General features: G+C 48.8%; 1 protein-coding gene across 1 annotated transcript in view; it reads right to left on the reverse strand.

Annotated features, from left to right (window-relative positions):
* The window catches only part of CSMD1 (CUB and Sushi multiple domains 1), a 1,001,626-nt gene that overhangs the window by 764,001 nt on the left and 212,902 nt on the right, over positions 1–24,723 (reverse strand). Inside the window, exon 2 of the mRNA XM_081129106.1 lies at positions 1,334–1,550. Coding sequence (XP_080985232.1) covers positions 1,334–1,550 — 217 coding nt within the window. The remainder of the gene's footprint in view (positions 1–1,333; positions 1,551–24,723) is intronic.

A 24,723-nucleotide genomic window follows, 5' to 3' on the forward strand; every position in this document is an offset into this window, starting at 1 on the left:
ATCTTTATTGGGGATAAAAGCAAATAAATGACTCGTGTTTAGAAGAGCAGCAAAGAGAAAGAGAACTGTCGCGTCCGATGGGCAAGCGCTGTAGAGGTAGACGCTGTGTCCAGACCTCTGAAGGCAGGGCCCTGCCCGTCAGACCGGGGACCACGTTCACCTCAGTCACAGGGACACGGCCGGAGGCGTGGCTGAGAGAAGGGGAGGGCACTGGACGCGCTCCTGACCACAGCCACAGGCGTCGCAGGTGACCAGAGAGCACCGGACGGTGTTTGACATTGGCAAATGCAAATAAAGTACATCTGGAATATATTACTGTAACATTTTAATATATTAAATATACTGTTAATATATATGTGTATATTCACTACACATACAGACATAATTATATAGTTTGTAGTAAGAGATGTTCCCGGTTTGCATAATCATGAATAAAATACGTAAGACCCATGATTTGTGGGCATCACTGCGAACCTCAGCATCTACACCATTGTATTTATCTGAGCAGTACAATTTCTTCTGCCTACTCTCCCATTTCCTACATGGCTCCATATATTCAGAGACTTGATTTATAATTAGTGCAAAATTTTAAAACCAGAGGGTAAAGCTTTATTTGCATAGATGTATATATTTAAATATATTCATCAAGTTAGCTAAGAAGTTCCAATTTCTTTGAAAAGATATACATCTTTCCTTTGCAAGATTTAAAAAAAAACCAACAGAATAGTTGTACGGTGCACTTTTTCTGTGTTGATAAATGAAAAATGTGACTTAAAACCATCCAGAACACATTTTTCTTTCTTCATGGTAAAAATCCTAGATCACCAGAGAAAACTAATGGGGAAGGCGCCATATTACGAATGTGCAAAACAAGCATCCTTCAGAGGGCAGTGTCCTTGCATGTTTCCCCCACTCCCTATGTGCTTTTTAAGGAATGTTTTCTCTGACGAGGGAACGGTTCCTTTTGTGTTTCTCTGAATTGTACTCTGAATAAGGGCTCACTTGCACTCATTTATCTTTGTGCCCTTTCTCTCAAACCCAGTTGCTTAAAAACAATGGCGTAAATAACGTTACTTAAATCACCTTGACAACACTGTCTCACCAATCTGGGACCATCTGATGCTCATAAAGGAAGTCAACAATTGCTTTCCGTAAGAATTAGGCTTTTAACTCCTGAAGAAACTGTGCACACACCCACTGTCTTTACCTTTGCTTTATAGTGGGTATAGAAATTTTTCTTTTCTTGGAATTCCATTCAAACATTAATTCCGATTAAGTTTCCGACCTCAGTCACAGGCGCGACGTCACGAACAGGGGAGGGCCAGCGCCTTACCTCACTTTCAGGTTGCCCTGCTGGAGCTGCCCGTCGTAGACGGACAGGATGTCGAAGTCCTCCTCCAGCGCGAAGCTCTGGAAGGACAGCTGGACCCGGTGGCGCTCCCCACTCAGGATGACCCAGGTGCAGTTCGCGTAGTTGGGGTAACCGTGCGGGAAGCCTGGGCTCTCGATGGTGCCGTTGGGGCCCTGGACTAGGCCGCCGCAGCTCTGACCTGGGAAAAAACACAAACATTTTCCTGGTTATTGCTAACCTGTGATTTTTTAAAAATTTCCCAACCATTTTGGCCAAACGTTATGACGACTTATTTTGCGATCCTTCGGGGTGGGGCTCAGTAGGTTTACAGTTATGAGTACGTGAAACTGTTTACTCTTGTTTTATCATTTAGTAATTATTGTTTTATTTTCCATACGAACAGCTGCAAACCTACGTGGACCCTACCCCGTGGGAATGATAAATTGCCAGTGTCCTCCAGTCCTAAAAGACAAGTGGCCCAAGGACAGACGGGGAACCTACACAGCATTTGGAAACTCATGTTAGAAGCTGGTGGCATCGACTGCGGAGATTCTCTGATTTGAGGAGCCGTCCAAGGAACGGGACCTTCCGGGTAAACTGCAGCCCGAGGGCTCCCGCCAGGACCTTCTGTTGGGAGAACGCCTCGGGGGGTCGGTCGCAGCCTCACACCGGACCCGCCCGCTGCACCCCAACAGCGAGGCCGGCTCTCGCAGCCTTCCTCCCGACCCCAGGCCCTCTCCTCCTGCCTCACCCTTCACCCGGCTCTGCCGCGGCTCCCTGCTCACCCGTGCCCCCCGCTTCCTCTGCCCAGGGTCGACACCCCCGTGTTGGAACTCATTCTGATCCATCGATCTCTCGCGATGCGCCTGCCACGGCCACGCCTGGGTCAGCCGGAGGGACGGCAGGGCGTGGAGACCAAACCCAGCCAGGCAGGCGATTGGCCTCCCTGACGGACACGCGCGGATCGTGCCGACCGTAAAAATCGCCCTCACGGAGGGGACAAAGCTACTCCTCTCAAACCCTTCCAACGTTTAATTAGTCTGAGGTCAGCTACGAAGTGGCCCCCAAATACTGTGTGCACTGTTTCGTTTCTTCTTTATCCAGCCACTTCCCACCAGTAGGTTTAAGTGAATTAAAATGTGGTATTTTTTTAATATAAAAAATGTTATTGAATTTATTGGGATGACATTAATAATCTTATATAGGTTTCAGGTTGCATTTCTATACACATCCACCCCAAGTCCAGTCTCCCCCCGTCACCATTTACCCCCCTTGACTCTCCCACACTTGCCCCCCCCCCCCGTTTCCCTCTGGAATCTCCACGTGTCGTCTCCACCAGTTGTTCTGCTGTCGTCTCTGTTTTTGCTTAATCCCCTCACCTTCCTCACCAGCCCCCCCCGACGGCCGTCAGTCTGTTCTCTGCATCTAAGAGTCTGTTTCTGTTTTGTTAATTTATTCTGTTTACTAGATTCCACATACAAGCGGAATCACGTGGTACTTGTCTTTCTCTGACTTATTTTTTAGCCTAATTCTCTCCATGTCCATCCCTGCTGTTGCAAAAGGGAAGATTCCCTTCTTTTTTGTGACCGACCAGCATCCCATGGTGTAGACGCCGCACAGCTTTTTCACCCGCTCGTCTGCTGATGGGCAGCGGGGCCGCGTCCAGATCTCGGCGGCTGAGAGTAACAGCACAGGGACACGAGGGTGCATGTGTTCTTCCGAATCAGTGCTGTTGGGTTTCTTCAGGGTCAATATCCAAAACTCATATAAATAACTTATACAACTCAACAGGCCAAAAAACGCAGAATCCACTTAAAAAATAGGCAAAAGACCTGAATGTAACTGGTTTGACGGTAAGAAAAGTAAGAAAGTTTGGGAGGAACCCGGGACACTCAGACGGTCGCATGTGGTGTAAGAGCCTGAATGCCAAGTATTATCCCAGCTCTTATGATTGAACTGCAGACAGAAAATTATTTCCAACTACATTTGACACGTAAGAACCATTTCACAACAGTAGCTCTCAGTGAGCTCCAGCTGTTCACAGTCATATTATCAGATGCGATGGGAGTGTGCTAACTCTTAATAAAAACGGTTGCCTGAAAGGGATTTATGAGTTTAAAAACCAAAGGACTAATAAGAAGACCATTTTCCACTAAATTTAAATCTAACAATAACCCTGCAGCAAGTGCATATTAAAGCTGTGGGATTTTGAAAGGTCTTAAAGAAAAGAGCTCTCCTGGTTTACCCAGCAATTCTCGCTTCACCGTGACTCAAAAAGTGAAGACTTGGTGATAAACCAGAGGGAAGAAAGAAAGAAATTCAACAGAAGAATTGTCCCCTGGAAGGCCCTTACTGCTCTAGACCCATCGTGGTGAACCGGGCTGTCAGAAACCAGATCTCCTCCAAGGACTAACATTTAGGCTGTTCGGGGACCAGTGCGTACAGTGCATTTTGCAGAATGAGACCCTTTGACCAGAAGATAGACTTTTCCACAGGCCCTGTTGGAAACTCGGTGGACTTCTCAGAAGTTCTTAGAAGAGGGGCTCCCCAGCTTGGCTACTCGTCCCAGTCAACCGAGGGCTTTTCAAAGTCTCTATTCCTGATACAGATTCTGATGTTGATGGTCTGGGCCAAGAACCCCCAAGACAACGTTGAAGAAGAACTGAACCGGAGACCCTGTGCTACGCAGTATCGCGTCTTATTACAAAGCCGTAGTAATCCAGACAGTGTTTAGCGGGTGCAGACGCAGACAACGGGCCAATGGGACATGATAGAAAGCCCCAGACAAACCCACACAGATACAGACACTAGACGGATGAAAACTGGGGACAGCAGTGCACAGACACAGTGGTCTTCTCCATCGACGGTGCAGCCAATTAGATGGCCAGATGGGAAAACAAGCCTTGGTCGCTGCCTCACAATATATATAAAATCTATTCCAGAAGAACTGCAGACCTAAATGCAAAATGTGAAACTGACACTTCCAGATGGAAACAATAAAGAATGCCTTTATTACTCTACGTAACCAAAGATCTCTTACCTAGAGCACAAAAAGTGATAATCATAAAAGTAAAGCATGAAAAGAACTCCAAAAAGTAGGATGCATTTACAACACATATATTCAACAAATGACATGTTTACAGCATGGTTAGGAAATCTTGCAAATCAGTAAGAAAAAGGCAACACAGTAGAAAACAGTGACCCAGGCAGCTGGAGATTCGGAGTCAGAGACGGACTTTTCTAAAACTGGGAAGAGACCAATGGACCACAAAGTGGAAATGTCTCCGAAGCCCTGATCTCCTTGGCCCCTGGGTCGGGACCCTCCTGTCCCTACCTTCACGAAGGTGAGAGAAAACAGCATCTGTGCGTAAAGAAAACAAAATCTGATTTGTCTGGCCTTTTTAGAAAAAAAACTCCACTTCCTAACTCTTGTTCACACCATGCAACTTTCAGTCCCACTAGGAAAATGCGAAAGTTCTGGCAATTTAGTATCTCAGACTCATGAAAACATCTTGCCTTCAAAAAAAAAAAAAAAGAGCCACATGCTAATAATCCCTTGTAGAAGCAATGGCCCTCCAGTGGTATTGACTAGCGATCCGCAGAGGAGGCAGCTTTGGTAAATCTATGCCACACTGAGTTGAAAGACACCCCCTTCGTTATTCCTCCAAAGCTGTGGGTCTCAGCATCTTGGGGTCCGGGGGAGGCTGGTGCTTCCTAACACACTCACAAGAATAACGGCTGATGCCATTTATAGTTCAATTAAAACGGTCTCCAAATGGGAATCCCAAGAGGTAAAGCGATTGTGATTCATGAATGTAAACAATGGATGGCTGAGCTTCTTCCTCGGTGCCAGACCTTAACCCAGGTGGCATGTGGATGTACGTCCGAAATAAAGATTGTTTCCATGGAAACAGGAACGTTTCGTTGAATAAAGTAAAGCCATCGGTACATGGATTATAGAGGACCTCTGTGTACATTTTCCAATTTTACCTGCACTTTCACAGAAAGATAGAGTATGGGGCTTGCCCCCCACCCCAGCAAATGCCAAGGTCGGGGTTTCCCTCAAATGTTCCCAGAAAAAGGTTGAGCCTGTCTTGTCCCCCTCAGTGCTGACACCCTCAGGAGTCCCTGCCCGTGACAGAGAACAGTCCAATATTCTGCAAATGATTTCTTTCCAAGTGGCTTGTGTCTACGCTTGATTTCAATGCAGGCCTTAAACGCAGCTCCAAATAAGCAGATTATTCTACCTGGGAACACTTTTAATGAACAGACTTTTAAAGACTGCAGTTATAACCATGCATAGCATGCTGCTCGGCAGGAATCCGCCGTGAGGCCTTGGTAACTTATATTTCCTAAGCGCAAAGAACTGACATGCAGGGCTTCAGTGATCGCTTTAATCGTTTAGTGAAAGTTATGTTATTTTTGCAGGACTGAAAGACGCAATGGTTCCCGGAGAAAATGTCGCATGGGCTTTCTAATAGTCCTGAGGAAGGAAGCTACCGAGAAACCTCACGGCCAGCGGGGGAGCAGGAAGCGTACGCGTAGTTCGCCTGTAAACCGCATGCACACCACGCACACACATCGCACGGACGTGTACACTATTTGCTTTCACTTGCGCGGATTCAGACAATCCCTCATCAGACAGCTTCAGTACACGGGGTAATTTCTAGAATCGGTGTCACACTCGGTCTAGATCTGAGGCCGTGAGAGGGACGCGCGGCGCGGGGCCTCCTGGAGTTAGCTCCCTGCGGGTCCCCGCGCAGCCCAGAGCCCTGGGCGCCGCAGCTTCAGCACAGGGGTCCCGCAGCCGTTTCATTCCCTTGGTTCTTCTGGAGCGGGGCCGCGTGTTCACGCACATCTCACACGGCACCTTGGTCGCCCGGGACCGGCAGCAGGTCCTGAGATTTCACGGACGTGGAAATGCTCACGGAAGCCGAGCGAGTTGTCCCACCAGGTCTCCCGGAGGGACGTGGGACCTTCTGGCACCAAACACTGGTGTCTGTTCAACCAAAGAGCAGCTGTGTCACCAGAGACAAGCACCCTGTGGCCCGCAGCCTTCCTAAGCCGCGGGGACACACCGGGCCCCCGTGTCCATCGCGGCGACTGGCTCAGACCACACCACGGAACAAGGACACTCAGGGACTCCGACGTCAGCCCCTCTTTATAATTAACCAGCCGCGTGGAGTGGCACCTAAGGGTATGCAAAGCTCTCGGGCCCCGCCAGAGGCGGCTGCTGCTGTCGCCTGGCTGACCACCCTTCTCATCGGCACTTATCACTGTTGAACGACGCGTCCCCGCTGACCCATGGTACGTGGGCAGCTGTTTCTGGCTTGCGCGCCCGCCAGGCCCGCCTCGTGAGCCTCAGAGGACACGGCTCAGCCGTGAGGAAGCGTGAACACTGCCTCTGCGACAACACGGATGGATCCCGAGAGTGCCGTGCCGAGCGAGACACGTCAGGCAGAGGAGGCGAAGAACCAGAGGATTCCACTCGCGTGCTGGATATAAAATAAAGTAACCAAGGAACCAACAAGGAAGACAGACAAAAACTCACAGACAGCCTGGCGCTCGCAGAGGGGCGGGGGCGGGGACGGTACACGGTGAAGGCGTCAAGGGTAGTGACAGAGACTTCACTGGAGTGGTGGGCACACAACGCAACAGACACCGCGTATCGCAGACACGTACGCCGGAAACATATGATCTTATTCACCATTAAGTTTAATTGAAAAGGGAGAGTCAGTGTTGGAGACAGTTGGCTGGGAAGAGGGCCATGCCCCCGGCCCTGGTCCCTCCGGGATGAGGTCCCGCTCTGCCGAGGGTCCCCACACCGGGTCTGCGCCCCTCCGAAGCTCTGCGCCTAAGGTGCTCCGCTGGGCACCCACCCTCCGGGTCCTCGGGGGCAGCACTGGCTGCGCCGATTCCTGGGCGACTCTGTGAGCGCTTGAGGAAGGAGCGTGACACAGACGAGCGTCTTCCAGGAGCCACGGGATGCTGACCTGGACTGGGGACCGGTGCCCAGAGAGCACCGGGGCCTTGGCGGGTGCACGCAGCTCAGCTTCTGTTTCGTTAGCTGTCCCGATGCTTATTCGGATGGAGATCTGCGAGCGGTGCGGCCGTCGGGGGTAAACCCCCTTCTGAGATAAAACGCTTTCCCTCCGGGATACGCCAGCACCTGACCTGGCCCAGTGGCTCCAGGGGATGTGGTCTGTTCTGTTCAGCACGTGAAGGAAGCCTCGCGGGACAGGGTCCCCTGTACTGAACTCGGCCACCAAGGGACCCGGTCCCACGGCACCAGTGGTTGGAGGAGCCACAGAGGAACCATCTGGGGATGAGCAAGTTTGGGGAATAGATGGACGTCTTCCAACAATCCGACCTGTTATATATTATTTTTAATCTTCACACAAGGATACGCGCACACACACACACACACACACACAGAGACATAATTCATTTTAGAGAGAGAACCATCGATTGGCTGTGTCCCGCACGCCCCCTACGGGGGATCGAACCCACAACCTAGGTTTGTGCCCTGATCAGGAATCAGACCGGCAACCTTTTGGCGCAGGGGAGACGCGCCAACCAACTGAGCCACCCCGACAGGTCCTGTCCTGACACTTAAAAAAATAGCTTTGTGTGTAATGCCGAGCGCGAAGAGGTCACCCTGCCATCACAACTGTCTGTCTCGCGGAGACGGACATAAAAAATAAACAACTTTATGATCCGTTTGCAACAGGCCCAGGAGACCACATTGGTTCATTTTGAAAACAACACAATTCAGGGAAGAACAGTTAAGTGTTTATTGTATTTATTGTATTCAGAGGTGGTCCCCTTTCCCTATTTCCATTCTGTGACCACAACAATTTGCATGTTCAGGTCTCAGGAGCATTTCTACACAGATGGAGCTTTACTCCTTCACAACCAGATTTCGGCCTCGAAGGCGTCTCCTGTCTACCCTTCTGCGACCCTGCGGCGTGGACCCCTGTAGGTCTGCCGCAGGCTGGACCGGCCCTCCCTTGGCTGTGACACTGCAGAAACCCCCCCGTCCCGGAGAAGCCTGCCCTGTGACCTTCACTGGAACGGCTCCCTTTCTTCAAGGACTAGGGGTAGGACCTCGAGACTAAGGAGAGGCACCTGCTGGTGAGTGGATCCAGGACTGGGCATCGGGCTCCACCACGCTCCCGGGGGCGCGGGAACGCCTCTGGTCGGGCGGAGCTTAGGGGGGCAGCAGACAACTGGAGGAGGCAGGAGGTTGGCAGGGCCTGCGGCAGAGCCACCGACCATCTCAGGGTCCCAGTTATTTGGAAAATGGTTAATTGCAAAAGGATCACAGTGCACAGCGCCCTTCCCAGAGCTTTGATTAACGCGTTTCAGGATTGAAGTCCTCAGGCATTTTCCAGGATCAACAGGCCCTGAAGGAGGTTTAAGAGCCTACGTTCCTCAGGTTACAGGAGCAGCGGGACGCGGGCTCCAGGGACTGCCTGCCGTCCGGTGCGAGGCTCAGTTTTAATCCCAGGCACTTACGGGAGATTACTCACAGCGTGAGCCAGCGGGTAGAAAAGCCGCGCTCGCCTGAGAGGGACCAGGGAACAGTTCCTCCCTAAGGACGCCGCTGTCCCCAGGCAGGGCCGGGGGGGGGGGGGCTTACACTGCAAATGAACCCGGACACCCAGTCTCTGCTGCCCATAGAGGAAAACTGGGTATTAAATATAAACAGGCTTTGTTCATTCCACTAGAGTCTGTTCTAACCACACGCAGACTGGGCCTGCTGAACGTCCCTGCTTTCCTGGACCCCGCCAAGCTTGTCCCCACCTCAGGGCCTTTGCACGTGCTCCTCCCCAGGCCGTCTCCTTTCCAACATCTCCTTGTGCAGGTGGCGGGCTGACTGCCCCCCTAGATCCCCATCACTGCTCACCCTCCTGCTCCCTGCTGTGTTTCCTGGTGATCAATCTGTGAAAATATCTCGTTTATTTACTCACTGTTTACCTGACTCTAACTCATGTGTCAGCCTTCCCAGAGAGAGGGCACAACCTTCCCCATCTTTATCCTACTTCCCAAAACAGTGCTGGGCACTCGGTACTTAATTACCAGAGCTCGGGGGTGAGTGCGGGCGTATGTGGGGGGAGCCCAGGTGGTGTTTGAATAACTCTGAGCACACACACCTGGAAAGAATAGGTACAAATACCAAGCGGCGGTCCTGGAAGGAACCTGACTTGTGCTGAGGCAGGAGAGACCGAGAACACTCAGAGCGTGGGGCTGTCACTCTAATGCCAAGAAAAGGGACCCGGTGACCTCAGCCCCGAGGTTCAGCAGCCTGATCCTCAACAGCTCCTTAGAGAAACTGAAATACTCTCTGCTTTCTCAGGAGCTAATTCTCCCCCAGGCAATCCTCCTTTGAACCTCACCAGCCCTGCCGCTCCTTCTGGAAGGGGGCCATGACTCAGGGCAGGCCAGGCGGGCGCAATGACTCAGACCCGGATCCCGCGGCTGTGACGTCAGTGATGTTCCCCGGTGACTGCACCCCAGGGAGCGTCTTCAGTTCATTGCAGCCCCGCAGTGTTGCAGTGTTTCCACCAACTGAAGAATGGTTGCACTAATGGCATTCAAGTCACCCAGTGCCCGCCTGCTCTCGAGACAAACTGGAAGAACACGGTGCCCGGCGGAGGGCCCAAAGCCCTGGGCTTCTGGGGTCAAACCAAAGACGTGATCAATTCCCAGCATGGATCACTGGGGACCCTGGGGACTGAACAGCCGCCTGGTCGACCCAGCCTCGGCCCACAGACGGGGAATGGGGATGGGGCCTGCTTTGCTGAGTTGTTCAAGTGACGCGAGACAGAGCAGGTGGGGTGAGTCAGAAGCTGGAAGGGGATCGGTGGTGCTGTTGCTACAAACTGAGCTCAGGGGTGCGCTGCCGGACCCCAGGGGGCTACGCACACACTCCGGCTGCTTTAGGAGATTTGGGGGAGCTCGGTGGGCAGCAGAATTGCTCAGGTCTTGCATGAGATAACGTTAGGTCGGCACAAGCATGAACAGGACAGAAGGCGCCAAGGACACAGCCATGGGGACTCCTGGAGCAAAAGCTCCGTTTGTGGATTTGCTGCTGAAATCGACCTTCACCCCCGAATCTATATTCATTTTCATGGCCTTTCAGCCTTTCCCTGGCTCCCGTGCTGAGGGCAAGAAAGGAAACCCTGGCTCCCGTCCCTGATTTTATCTTGACTGTGTAATGTTTCCGAAGACACCCGGCATGATATTGAAATTCCAGGGAGGATCAGTGTTTGTGGTACAGACCATGTTGGCCAAAAAGGAGCTGCCATTCTTGCAAATCTGCGGCCTTGAGCTGAAAAAATATACAGTCTGTGGATGATTTTGTGCATATTTTTATTTTACTGATTTCTGATTAGAACTCAAGACCACAAAAGGTTACCCCCACTTTAAATATACAGGGTTCCCCAAAAAATGTATATACACGTTAACCGCTAATAGCTCAATCTTGAAAACGAAACGCATGTAAATACACTGCCTTCATAACTATTCAAAGCGCATGTATACGTTTTTGGGGGACACCCTATAGTTACTCAGTTTATCTGGATTCTGTTCTTTCTTGTCTTACCCTCGTTTGGCTCCCAAGGTCGTAGATCAGGACAGGACCAGGGCCACAAGTAGCTTGTTTCCAGATGAAGAGCAGTAAGGGGAGTGCTGTCTGTGTCGCAGGAAAATGCCAGCTGGACTGGCCTTGCTTTAACTACGGCAAAGGAACCTGAAGGTGATGCTCACAACTTACAACACTTAGAACAAGAGGGAACCTGTGCCCAGCGACGAGGGCCCGTTTGCAGGGTTAACTGCCGGAAGCTGCCGGTGCATCCGGACAGTTAGGCGACCAGAGACGGCTGGGGAGCCTCAGGGCGCGGCTGACCGGGCACCGTGAAGACGCTGGAGCCACGTGAGGACTTTGCCTAAACTGTGAAAAAAATCTCCTGACGTACAGGATCCCGTGACACAAAGGTGCACACACCAAAGGCCGCCAGGGAGCTAGCGCAGGCCGGGGGAGCCTTACTAAACACGAAACGTGTTGAATCATCAAGAATTAAAATGTGGCTGGAGTGGGCGGAGGGGGTAAAAGGTGCAAAGGTCCAGGTCCCGGGACGCGACGTGGGCACCGCGGCCGCGGCGAGCGATACCCCACAGGTCTGCAAGTTGCCAACAGAGTAGATCTTACAGGTTTTCATCCAAAAACCGTTTGTAACTGTGGTGACGAATGACAACCAGCTTGGCCATGGGCTCATTCATAACATGCACGCAGGTCGCATCCTGCGGTGCCCCTGAAACTGATCCCGTGTTACAGGTCAGTTATGTGTCAATAAACACAAACGACAATCCGAGTTAGGTAGCTGGCATTTGCAGGAAACCAGGCGGGCACACCTCCCTCTGAGGGCGCCGTGAATGTGAGACCCGGGACCCCCGGGCCGGGCGGCGTCTCTGGGCCCTGAGCCCCGTCAGTCCCAGTTGTTCCCGTGCGGCTTGTTCACGGCCATTTGTGGAAAAGAAAGCTCTGAACACCCACACGTGGGGCAGAGACAAGGCGCCAAGTTGAATGTCTCTCTCAGGGCCACGCACTCGCCCACGATGCGGACTCAGCTCCTCTCCTCCCGGCGCCGGGTCCCCAGCTGCAGGACGAAGCCCGCCCGTCGGCTCTCGCCCCGGCCAACCTCGCCGCCCCTCGCCGCCCCTCGCCGCCCCTCGTCGCCAGGGGTGTGAGGACACTGCGGCTGGCGTCTCCACGGGGCTCTCGAATTCACGCATTTCCGAGTGAAACACGCACATCTGGCCCCAGGTGTGCTCTGCGCTGGGGACGCTGCCTGGCGATTAGCGGGCGGGTTTCATCGACGGAACCAAACAAAGCGCGTCTGAAGGGGGTCGGATCCGGGACGGCGCCCGGGCTCGGGCAGGGACGCGAGGCTACGCCGACGGCCCGGCACTCCTCAGCGAGCTGTGGGTGACGAATTTTACTCGATAACCTGGTCCAGCTCCCGAAGGGACGGCGAGGAGACTGAATGAGAAAATCTCTAAGTCCCGAGCTTCCTCCGAGATCCCAGAAGAACACAGGAGCCTGAGTCAGGGAGAGCTTGAACGGTCAGTAGTTTTGACGTCGCATTTCAATTAAAGCACTAACAGCAGCGGATTAGGGGAGGCCTGGGGAAGGCGGGATCAATTCTCTTCCCGACAATAAAGAACCGAGAGGGTGCATGAATGGGGGTCTTCCCAGGAGCCGCAGAACCCTAAGGAGGGGATTGGCAAAGGCGATAGAAAACAGTAAATCCCATCCCACTCCTATTTGGAGACCGGGGGTAACTGCGAAACACAACTGGACATTTCTCGTTACTCTTATTTTTTTAATACATTTTCATTAATTTCAGCGAGAGGAAGGGAGAGGGAGAGAAACATCCACGATGAGAGAGAAACATCGATCGCTGCCCCCTGCACGCCCCCAACGGGATGGAGCCTGGAACCCGGGCTGTGCCCTGACCAGGAGTCCAACCGGGGACCCCCCGGGGCATGGAGGACACTCAGCCACTGGGCCACCCTGGCCGGGCAACGTTGCTCTAACTTATTAATACGAGTAAACTATTTTTAATACAAACATGAGACTTCCTTTCGGACCCGCAGCCGCTTCTCTCCGGGGGGGCCGTGGAGGTCACCGCGGAGGGGCGAGGGCCTCCCGGGCTCCGCGGGAAGAGGGGCTCTGCCCGCGGGCCCAGACGGGCTCAGGCCAGCGCGGCCCACGGGCCGCTCCTGTCGCACCCACAGGCGCCTCGGGACTTGTTTATGAGACACCGGGCGCCCTGCTGTTTCCTCACCACAAATCAGGCCGTTTAATAAAACTTCGGAAAGTAGACTGTCTGGCGATGGCACCAGCTGGCGGCTTTAGAGTTTCAGTGACTTTTTTAATTCTCACCCGAGGATATTTTTTCCTTTGCTTTTCAGAGCGACAGGGAGGGAGGGAGGGCGGAACATGGGTGTGAGGGGGACACATGGGTCAGCTGCCTCCCGCACGCACCCGAAAGGGAGGCGAGTGCCCTTGGCCGGATTCAAACCCGGGACCCTCCAGTCCACAGCCAGCCCTCTAACCACTGAGCCCAAGTGGCCGTCCAGGGCTCCGTGACTTTTCTTATCGACACGGGTAGGGACCCTTTGATCCACTATTAAGACAACTAAGAAACTGGATGTAAGGTGACCATCAACAACACACAGTAAATTGCCAGTTTTACTTTAAGTAGATTATTAAGAAGGCCTGGGGGGGGGCAGGTGAGGGGCAGGAAAGGCCTCTGGGGAAAGGGGAGTCACCGTAACACTTTCAACAATAAAGATAAATTAAAAAAAAAGAAACGGTGAGAAACTGATAATTTAATCTTAAAAAAAAGGAAGATTCATGGTTATTTTTCATGCAGCAGCAAAAACACATGAAACGTAGTATTTTTTCCCTACTACTGAAAATCGTGTTATCGTGGTTGGATTGCCAACAGTAACTTGCTATTTCCCTGTCTAGGCGAGTTTTAAATGAAGCAAAGGCTTACAGGCCACAGAGGTTCTAAAATAGACGCTCAAAACCAATGATGGCGGTTGTTTCTATTTGTCTCAAAAATAGAACCTTGTCTTGGTGATTTATGAGCAGCATTAAACAGACCTAGATAACAGCGCAGGGAAGTCAACTCCACCACAGGGGTCCTGATCTCAATGGGACACTTGGGTAGTTTCGTGGCCCCAGGCTGTAAATAACCATAACACAAATGGCAAAAAGGAAACTGCGAGGAAAACCTATTTTCAAACACATTTCTCGGGGCCTCCCAGGCAGGCTAAATATCCTGCTGGGTTTTAATTGAAGCATTTTGCAAATGAAGGGTCTTTGCCGAGGGTCCCGATTTCAGGGCCCTGAGGAAGACTCACATTTTTCATAGCGCTCTTGGTACAAAACATCTCAGTAGCCGCTTTTCTACAAAGTATGTCATTGAGGACATTTTAGGATTGAACTGGTTTCATTTAATCGCCATTAGGGTCTTGACTCGAAGAATTAAGGTGAGTTCTGCACATCATGTGATCACGATCGTCCATATCTCATAACTAATCTCAGGGGCCCTTGTCTCTCTCTGGGCAACTGGGTCCAATTTAGCACGAGCTTTACTTGGCGTGTGTCTATCTACCGTATTGCCTGCGGCCTCATGTCTTAAACTGTCCTTCTGAATCGGTCTGGATCCAGGACTCCCAAAGCATCTAAAGTCATTCTCAGGAATTCAGCTCCGAGAGCCGCTCAGGGGGATCTCAAGTAAACACAGATATACCTGGAAGGATACAAACCAATGGCGCTGAGATGATTTTTCTTGTATGCGGAGCTGACCCCATTAGTAGAATATCCCTGGCCTCCCTCCTCTCCGCCTCCCGCACACACTATCCCACAAGAAGGAGAGAACATTGTGTGCTTGCTGATATTGAAGGGGGGGATTGGAAATTTGGGACAGTGGCACCTCCAGGCAGCAAGCTGTCCCCTGCTCGCTTCCAGGGCAGGGTCTGCACTTGCAAAGATACCAGCAGAGTTTAACGAGGGAGAGCGAGGGAAGGACCATGACTGATGCCAGAGCTTCTTGGGAGAAAGTTCAGATGTCTGAAGACTGAACTGTCCAACGGGAGCTCATTTGGAATACGGTTCCTTATCTTTGTTAGGTCCCGTTGGCCTTACACCTCAGTCTTACTTCTCCATTTATTCATAACTTAAGGAGGGAAGAAAGGTTATGTATTGGGCCCCTTCTGTATACACAGGCAGGCGGCTTGGAAAGATAGACTTTGCTCGGCCAAACTGGAACCCTCTCTCTCTCAGGAAGACTAGTAACTAATTATTGCTGGAAAATGAGGTTAATTAAACACCCGACACACAGACATACCTCCCATCTCTTCTAAGGCCTCGAGCTGCATGAAGTGTGCCCATCAAAAGAGGCAGATGGGTGCTCTTCCTTTAATAACGCCAAGGACTTGGTCTAAGGCTCAGCTTTGATTTCCTTGCATACATACAAATAATAACCTTTTTCTTTAACTTGATTTCCTTACTCCTGTAACTCTTTCCCTTATAATTATAATGGAACGAAAGCTGTTCTCATGTTAATATACTGGCTGCTCCTGGTTCCCATTCCACCTCCTGTCCCCAAACCACTTTCTAAGGCCTTGAAAGTGGCCGGCAGGAGACAGGGCAAAACACGGCGATGAAAAGTGAATGTTAACAAACATAATAGTCTATGCGGAACAAAATGCGAATCCTGGCTTATTTTTACTGTTAATTGAAGTAAAATCTACGGTGATCAGAATTTAAAAGAGAAACTCGAATTGTAATATGTGCTTCAACTGGCACTCTACAAAGACAGGACAGTTGAATCCCTTCAACTACGTGACTGCTGAGCGATTGTTATGTATGTAACTTCATGGCATTTGCTGTAGGAAAACACGATGTGTCATCACCTCCATGTCTAGGCAATGCAATAGCTAAGCAGGGCACACAGAGAGGTTAAGCTGAGATTGTTTTAATAAGAAAAGCACAATTACTGATATTTATAGTAAAATTTAATCTAATGCATAAAAATTAAGTACTGAAGGACCCTCGTCGACATAACAAGGATGAGAATTCTGCTAATTCCTTTCATGAGAACAGGAGAGGGTGCATCCCGTCGCTCACAGATAGTCACTGACTGCACACTTTGTGGTTCCTGGGTTCGAGGACCCTGAGCCCCATCGGGGAGGTCAGAGACCCAAGTCCTTTGGTCTCCAGGTCAGTGCACAGTGTTAGACAATACACAGGGAACACTGTAAACACACACACATTGTATGCTGTTAGGAGATGAGATGGTTATGGAAGAAAAGGAAACGTAAGGCAGGGTGAGGTCAGAGGATGGCCGGGCGCCGGGGGGAAGTGCGAATCAGGTGACAATGGGGGTGACCTGAGCTAGGACCTGAAGGAAGAGAAGGACCCTGAGCGTATCTGCAGGCGGCAGAAGGGAGCTCAGTGAGCTGAGTGAGCGGAGACATCGGAGGAAATGAGGTCTCAGAAGTCACCGTGGGGAGGTGAAGGCCAGATGAGGCATGATTGCGTAAGGTCACCATTATTTTGAATTCTACTATGACTGAAATGGTGAGACTTTGAAAGCCAGTTGATATATATTATACTGTTACGCATTTAAAACTTGAAGGACTTGACCTTAACTAAAGAGAACATTTGCTAAACATCTAATTAAAATATAATTGCCATAAATAGAAAATTACTTGAATTTGTTATAGAACAAGTCAATAACGGTGTCTAATAACTTTAGCTTTAAAGTATTCTGAGAGAGTCCATAGTCATCGAGCACATCGAACAAAGTATTTCGTCTGTCTGTCTTGCTGTGCCTGGGAGGTTACCTGAGGACTGGCATAAAGGGGTGGTCTCTAAAGGTTTTGCTGAATTTACAACTCAAGGCAGAAAGGGGTAGAGAAACCTCAAACATTTTAAGGCAAGTGAACAACCAAAGACACCTGGGGAAAATACTATATTGAGGCAAACGACAGAACACTAGCAGCCTGGGAAGAAAAGCCGTAGAAAGAGCTTCTTTGGAAAACTGGCACATTCGAAAGTGTGTGCATAATAGGAAATTTAGGAAGTTAGGCACATGACCGGGTAGAGGGCGTTCTCAGAAAGGACCCGAGGCGTCCCTAATCTTTCATGTGTTGTTGGTCACTAGATTCAGTGAAAGCAAGAAGGGAAAGCAAAGGCAGAGTCGCAAACAGCTGTTTGGATAAACACCGAAGGAGTGCCCATTCGGACGGTGCCCATCTGCAAACTGGGGGAGTTTCATTTTCTCGATTTTCCTTTCTCCCCTCCCCTCCCCTCCCCTCCCCTCCCCTCCCCTCCCCTCCCCTCCCCTCCCCTCCCCTCCCCTCCCCTCTCTCTCTCAGCACTTAAGGAAATTTCTATGCAAACACACTAGTTGAACACAAGCTACCAGGGCAAAGACGTCAGAGAACACACATGACATAGATACAGACAGGCTACCATCAAGCAGTTCAGTACATGCACCGTGAAAATCTCAGAAGGAGGGGAGGAGAGGGGAGAAATAATATTTGAAGAAACAAAGACAAAACTTCCCAAGATTTGCTCACAAAAATGAATCTACACATTTGGGAACCTGAGCTAACTCCAAGGAGGGTGCATTCAAAGAGTTTCCCACTGAGGGACATTATAGTCAACTTGTCGAAAGTCAAAGTGAATCTTGAGAGCGGCAAGAGACAAGAACCTGTTACGTACAAAGAATCCTCAATAAGATTAAAAGCAAGTTTCTCATCAGAAACCGGAGAGGGCGAGGAAATGGAATGATGTTTTTAAAGTGCTGGGGAAAAATCAGGCAACAACCTGTCAAAAAAATATTCTCTATTCAGCAAAATGTCCCTTCAAAATGCAGGATTAAAAAAAAATACAAATAAAAAAAACATGAAAGTATGTTTTTGTGCACCAGCTCTACCAGAAATGCTCAGGGGAGGCCTCCAGGATCAAATAAAAGGAAACTAGATGGTAAGTCACACAGAGAAATGAAGAATTCCAAGAAAGGTACATATAAGTAAATACTGAGGTCACTATTATTCTGTCTGGTTTAGAACTCTTTTTCTACATGATTTAAAATACAAATGTATGACACAATAATTATAAATTTAAGCATCAAATAATGTATAAACATATATTTGTGACAAAATTAACCACAGGGGAAGTTTCAAAACTGTATAAGAGCAAAAATTTTATATGCTATTGAAGCTAAGTTGGCATCAATTCAAACTAGGTAGTTAAAATTTTAAGATGTTAATTATAATTTCTATAGTTACCATTAAGAAAATACCTGGAAAATATACACAAATAAAAGTGAGATGGAAATCACTATGCTAGAGTACAAAAATTAATTAAACACAGGGGAAGGTGGTAGTGAAGGAAATGAGGCACAAATAAGTTATAACACATATAAAGAACAAACAGTAAATGTCAAAAGTAAGTCCTTTTTATTGATTTATTTAAGTGTAAATGGATTAAACTCTGCTCTTCAAAAGGGAGAGATTGACAAAATGGATCTAAAAAAAGGAAACCTGATCGAATTATACGCAGCCTGAGAGACTGTTTACATACAAAGACAGAAATGGGTTGAAAAATAAAAAGATGAGAAAGATATTCCATGCAAATACTAATCAAAAGAGAACTGAGATGGAAATACTAATACCAGCAAAAATAGACTTTCATTCAAAAACTGCTATGAGACGAATAAGGACATTTTATATTAATAAAAATGTCAATTCATCAAGATGTAGCAATTATAAACATATATGCGCCAAACAAAAGAGCTCTAAAATATATGAAGCAACTATTGACAGAATTAAAAGAGAAAGAGCCAGTTACACAATAATGTTTGGAGACTGCAATAATGAATAGAACATCAGGACAGAAGATCAATAAGGGAACAGAGGACCAGAACAGTGCTATAAATCAGGGAGACATAATGACCTGTACAGAGCGCTCCAACCAAGAACAGGATCCTTCTTCAGGATAAACCACGTATTAAACCACAAACAAGTCTATGTAAGTTAAAATGATTTAAATAATACAAAATGTCCTCTCAAATAATCATGGATTTGAGCTAGAAATCAATAAAAGAAGGAAAACAGAAATGCACAAATATGTACAAATAAAACAACCATTAAAAAATTACACAACACACCAAAAAATACGGAACAGTGAAAGCAGTGGTCTGTGGTAAATTTATGGTTGTAAGTATCTACATTAAGTAAGAAGAAAAATGTCAAATCAATAACCTAGCTTTATAGATTAAGAACTTAGAAGAGGAAGAGAAAAACAAACTAAAAGTGGAAGGAAATAAAATAATGAGAGATAAATAATATAGAGCTTAGAAAAATAATAGACTCAACACCACCAAAAGCTGGTTCTTTGAAAATGTAACAGAATTGACAAATTTTAGGTAGACTAACTACGAAAAAAATAGATAAGGGATAAATAACTAAAATAACTGATAACAGAAATTACATAAATAGACAAACTTCTAGAAACATAATTACCAAAACTGAATTTAAAAAATAGGGCAACATCAACAGACCTACAACAAATACAAGGTGTTCAAACCGTAAGACAACACTCTCCTCAGAAGGAAAACTCTAGAAGTGGATGACCCCACTGGTAAATTTTACCAAACATTTACAGAATTAAAGCTTTAAATCCTTCTCAAAAGAGAAAGCAATACTGTCAATTCTTTCCAAAAGGTCAATGTTATCCTCATAACAAAGAGAGACAAAGGAAACATAAAAGAGAAAACTACAGCCCAGTGTCACTTAGGAGCATAAATGGGAAATTCTTTGTTTTTAATTCTCACCAAAGGATACTTTTCCCCATTGATTTTGTAGGGAGAGTGGAAGGGAGGGGGGGAGACAGGGAGAGAGGAACGCTGATGTGAGAGACACATCAATTTGCTGCCCCTGCACATGCCCTGACCAGGATAAGGGCCGGGATCAAGCCTGCAACTGAGACAAGTACATGCCCTTGACCAGAATCAAACCTGTGACCAGTCCACAGGCCGATGCTCTAACCACCGAGCTAAACCAGCTAGGGCCAATGGGAAATTCTTTAAAGCAATACAACCAAACTGAATCCACAGAATAATAAAAATGAATAATAATAATAAAAATAATATGCCATTACCTAATATGATTTATCTAAGAAATGCAAGGATGGTTCAATATCAGGCAATCATCAACATCATAAATCACATTAACTGAAAAAAATAAAAATAAAACACATGATCACATTTTCAATGCAAAAAATAAAATTGGCAAAATCCAAAATTTTTTATGGCAAAAACCTCCAATAACTAAGAATAAATGAGTAATTCCTCAACAAAGTAAAGCACATTTATAAAATCTCAAATAATAATATACTCCAAGGTAAAAAGTAGAAAACAATGCCCCCTCAAATAAGAACAAGATACCTACTTTCACCACTTATTCTACATTGTAAAAGAAAAAGTAAAACTATCTCTATCTGCAGATGACAGGAGTTTTTAAGTATAGAAAATCCTAAAGAACACCCACACGATTATGCCCAGGGTTAATCAACAAATTCAGCAAAGTTGCAGAGTCTACCTCCAATGGTTCATTAAATGTGCATAAATTTAAGATGAATAATTTAAAAAAAATCAATCGGTTCAACTTTCCATATTAAAAGGATAAAGTATAAAAATCACATAAATCATTAGAATCATATCAATGAATGCAAAAAAGCATTTTACATAATTCAACACCCACTCAGGATAAAACCACCCAGGAAACTGGGAATCAAGGGAAACTCTTCCAGTTGATAAAGAGCTTCTATAAAAACTATACAGCTATAATTATACTTAATGGTGAAAGACAATTTCCTAAAACCTTCCTAAGATCAGAATAAAGAAAATATATCCACTCACACCGCCCTATTCAACATACTGCTGGGAGTTTTCAGCCCATGGTATAAGGCAAGAAAATGAAATAAAAATCAGACGGATAAAAACGGAAGAAGTGAAACTGCCCATAGTTATAGACAACATGGTTGTCTGTGTGGAACATCCCAAGGAATCAACAAAAACAACAAAAACTCCTGTATATGGAGTTTAGAAAGTCTTTCACATAAACAGAAACATTAAACCGGCAGCACCACTTAACATCATTCAAAATAATCAGGTAGAAATCCACATACACATACAAGAAAACACATACAAGACTTGTGTGTCGAAAACCAGAAAACATGCTGAAATGAGAGGAATCTGAGTACATGGGGAGATGTACCATGTTGGAACACTCAATATAATAAAAATATCAATTCGCCCAAAACTGATACCCACATTTCACAAGATTCCTTTAAAAATCCCAGCCTAACTTTCTATATTTATAGACAAGGGTATTCTGAAATTTATATGAAAAGGCAAAGGAACTAGAATACCTAGAGATAGGAAGACACGTTCACACAAAGCCTTCACACAAATGCTTACAGCAGCTCTATTTAAAACAGGCAAAAGCTGAAACAACCAAGAAGCCCTTTAACAGCAAGAGGCTGAATAAATCGCGGTACATCTGTAACATGTCACGCCGCCGGCAAGGGGAACGAACAGACTGCTGACTCACGCATCAGGCTGGGGGAATGTCAAGAAAAAATGTGCTGAGTGCAGAAATCCCCAAAGGTGACATACGCAGGATTCGGTTCATATAACATTCCTGAGCTAACAAAATCATCGACACGAGGAACAGATTAATAGTCGCCCTGGGTCAGGAGCAGGTGGGGTCGGGAGGAACGCGGGTGTGGGTAGAATGGGTGACGTGATCTTCCTGGCGATGGAAACGGTCCCTATCTTGTTCGTAGGAACATCTGTGATGTTCTGGCTTTTTAAGATGTCACCATTGGGGGAAACTGAGTAAAGGTATAGGAGAGTCTCTCTGCGTTAATTTTTTTAAAAATATGTCTTTATTGATTTCAGAGAGAGGAAGGGAGAGGGAGAGAGAGAGAGAAACATCATTGATGGGAGAGAGTCATTGACTGGCTGCCTCCTACAGGCCCCTGCTGGGGATCAAGCCAGCAACCTGGCACTTGCCCCGACCGGGAATCGAACCGCGATCTCCTGGATCCCAGCCGGCTGAGCCAAGTCGGTCGGGCTGCGTTAATTTTTATAACTACCTGTCAATCTACATCTACCTCAAAATAAACATTTAATTAAGATTGAGGATTCAGACTCAGGCAAATTTCCTTCTCGAAAGAATATCAAATCTTGATAATCCTAAATTTAAAAAACACGTTAGCTTTTTGAATAAAAATAAAAAAAAAATAAAAAACACATTAGAGTTGGGGATATAGTAATAGGTAAGACAGACCGTCTAAGTCCAATGTTCGCAGGGAGATGACGGAAGATTCCATGTTTCCATCAGAATGAAAAGAGATATTTACAGGGAATATCTAGCAATAGGGTTACATCAGCGGACGGATGTCCACAGGGGTCTACTAACCTACAGCCATGTGACACACTTGCCATAACCGTTCTCTGAGGTCAGCGACCATTTCGTTAGCAGGAAAGAGGTGCGTTTAGACTTCATCAAAGAGAAATTTGGAGCCAGAGAAACACCACACACATTAAACTCCCCGACTTTTCAAATACACGGGGATGAAATGCGTAAACAGCAAAGGAAATAACATCCCTCTCAGAACCCCGCGCACACCCTCTAATAACTCGGGGTGCTCTCCGAGTTACACCGGGAGAGTTTTCTGATGATTAACAGCAAATTTAATAAAATTCCTACTCGGGAGACAAATAAGGGCTTTCTAAAAACAAGCGGCTGCGTTCCTCAGAGGAAGCGAGCAGAGGCCGCGGGGGCCGGGGGTGTTTCTAGGAACAGGCTTTGTTCTGGAGACGCGGAGGAGCGGGCTGGGCCTGCAGGAGGGCCACGCTGACGCCCTTTCCTTTAACGACACTAATTTCTTCTTATTTCCCCCCCCCCCCCCCCCCCCCCGAGAAGCTCTCGTCTCCGAGCCTGGCACTGCCCCATCCTGAAAAGCCCGTCTGGGCCTCCCGCACCGTCCCCGGCGGCCCTGGATGCCGACAGGAAGGCGCCTTCACGTGCCCGGCAGTGTCCCCTGGGCCGTCCCGCCCTCCCAGCCCGCCCTGCGGGAGCAGAGCCCCCCCAGCGGCCGCATCCCCAACGTCCTGCTCCCAGCCACGCGTGCACACCGTTTCCTGCACAGACACCGGCCTCACTGTTCCCGCCAGCGCCTCCCCCCTCCCACTGGGGCCTGGGCTCCTGGAACAGACACGCCCGGTGCTGAGCACACACGGGGGGGACACGCGTCAGGGTGCCCGGTGCTGAGCACACACAGGGGGGACATGCGTCAGGGTGCCCGGTGCTGAGCACACACCGGGCGGGACACGCGTCAGGGTGCCCGGTGCTGAGCACACACGGGGGGGACACGCGTCAGGGTGCCCGGTGCTGAGCACACACAGGGGGGACACGCGTCAGGGTGCCTGGTGCTGAGCACACACGGGGGGGACACGCGTCAGGGTGCCCGGTGCTGAGCACACACAGGGGGGACACGCGTCAGGGTGCCCGGTGCTGAGCACACACTGGGTGGGACACGCGTCAGGGTGCCTAGTGCTGAGCACACACTGGGTGGGACACGCGTCAGGGTGCCCGGTGCACGAGCACACACTGGGTGGAACATGCGTCAGGGTGCCTGGTGCTGAGCACACACGGGGGGGACACGCGTCAGGGTGCCCGGTGCTGAGCACACACAGGGGGGACACGCGTCAGGGTGCCCGGTGCTGAGCACACACTGGGTGGAACATGCGTCAGGGTGCCCGGTGCTGAGCACACACCGGGCGGGACATGCGTCAGGGTGCCCGGTGCTGAGCACACACCGGGCGGGACATGCGTCAGGGTGCCCGGTGCTGAGCACACACCGGGGGGGACACGCGTCAGGGTGCCCGGTGCTGAGCACACACTGGGTGGAACATGCGTCAGGGTGCCCGGTGCTGAGCACACACCGGGCGGGACATGCGTCAGGGTGCCCGGTGCTGAGCACACACCGGGGGGGACACGCGTCAGGGTGCCCGGTGCTGAGCACACACCAGGCCGGACACGGGTGACAGTGTTCACACCGAAGTGAGAGAAACAGAATGAAACCAAAGGACTGGGCTCCTGCTGTTTCCTGATCCACGCTGAGCCTTTTGCCCCCAGGGCATCTCTGTTCAGCACAAACTGACTGAAACGCTGTGAACCTTGAGCCAGCCAAACTCCCAGCATGCCCTGGGGCAGCAGGAGCTGGGCGCCCAAAAATGGGCACACACTTCAACAGCTGGTCACTCACTCAGTCTTCACTCCTGTTCAGGTTTAACTGATCTGAAATAGTGGGTGAAGCCAGACGGAGCTCTGATCAAAGAAAACGTGTCCTAAAGGGCCCCCGGGCTGTTTTTATGGGGACACACAGAGATAAAGTTTACGGAACAAAAGCGGCGACAGTGGACGCACTGAGGGCGCAGACACCGAGCGGAATGGGCCTTGACGCTGGCGATTCCACGGCGTTGCGTCATCAGCAGGGTCCGGGCCAGAACGGTCATCAGTGTGGAAACAACAGGTGTTGGCAAAAATATTATTCATTCCTGTAGATTCTTCTAAATGTTGAAAATGGACTGTGTGAGTGACCACTGACTTTGTCATTGCTCAAAGTGTGTCTACGGTTTTTGGGACACCCCATACATGGGCGCAGGGAGCGTCTTCCCGCCGGAGACAGGAGGGACCCTGGGGAA

Source organism: Miniopterus schreibersii (assembly GCF_964146895.1).
Source record: "Miniopterus schreibersii genome assembly, chromosome: 2".
NCBI lineage: Eukaryota > Metazoa > Chordata > Mammalia > Chiroptera > Miniopteridae > Miniopterus > Miniopterus schreibersii.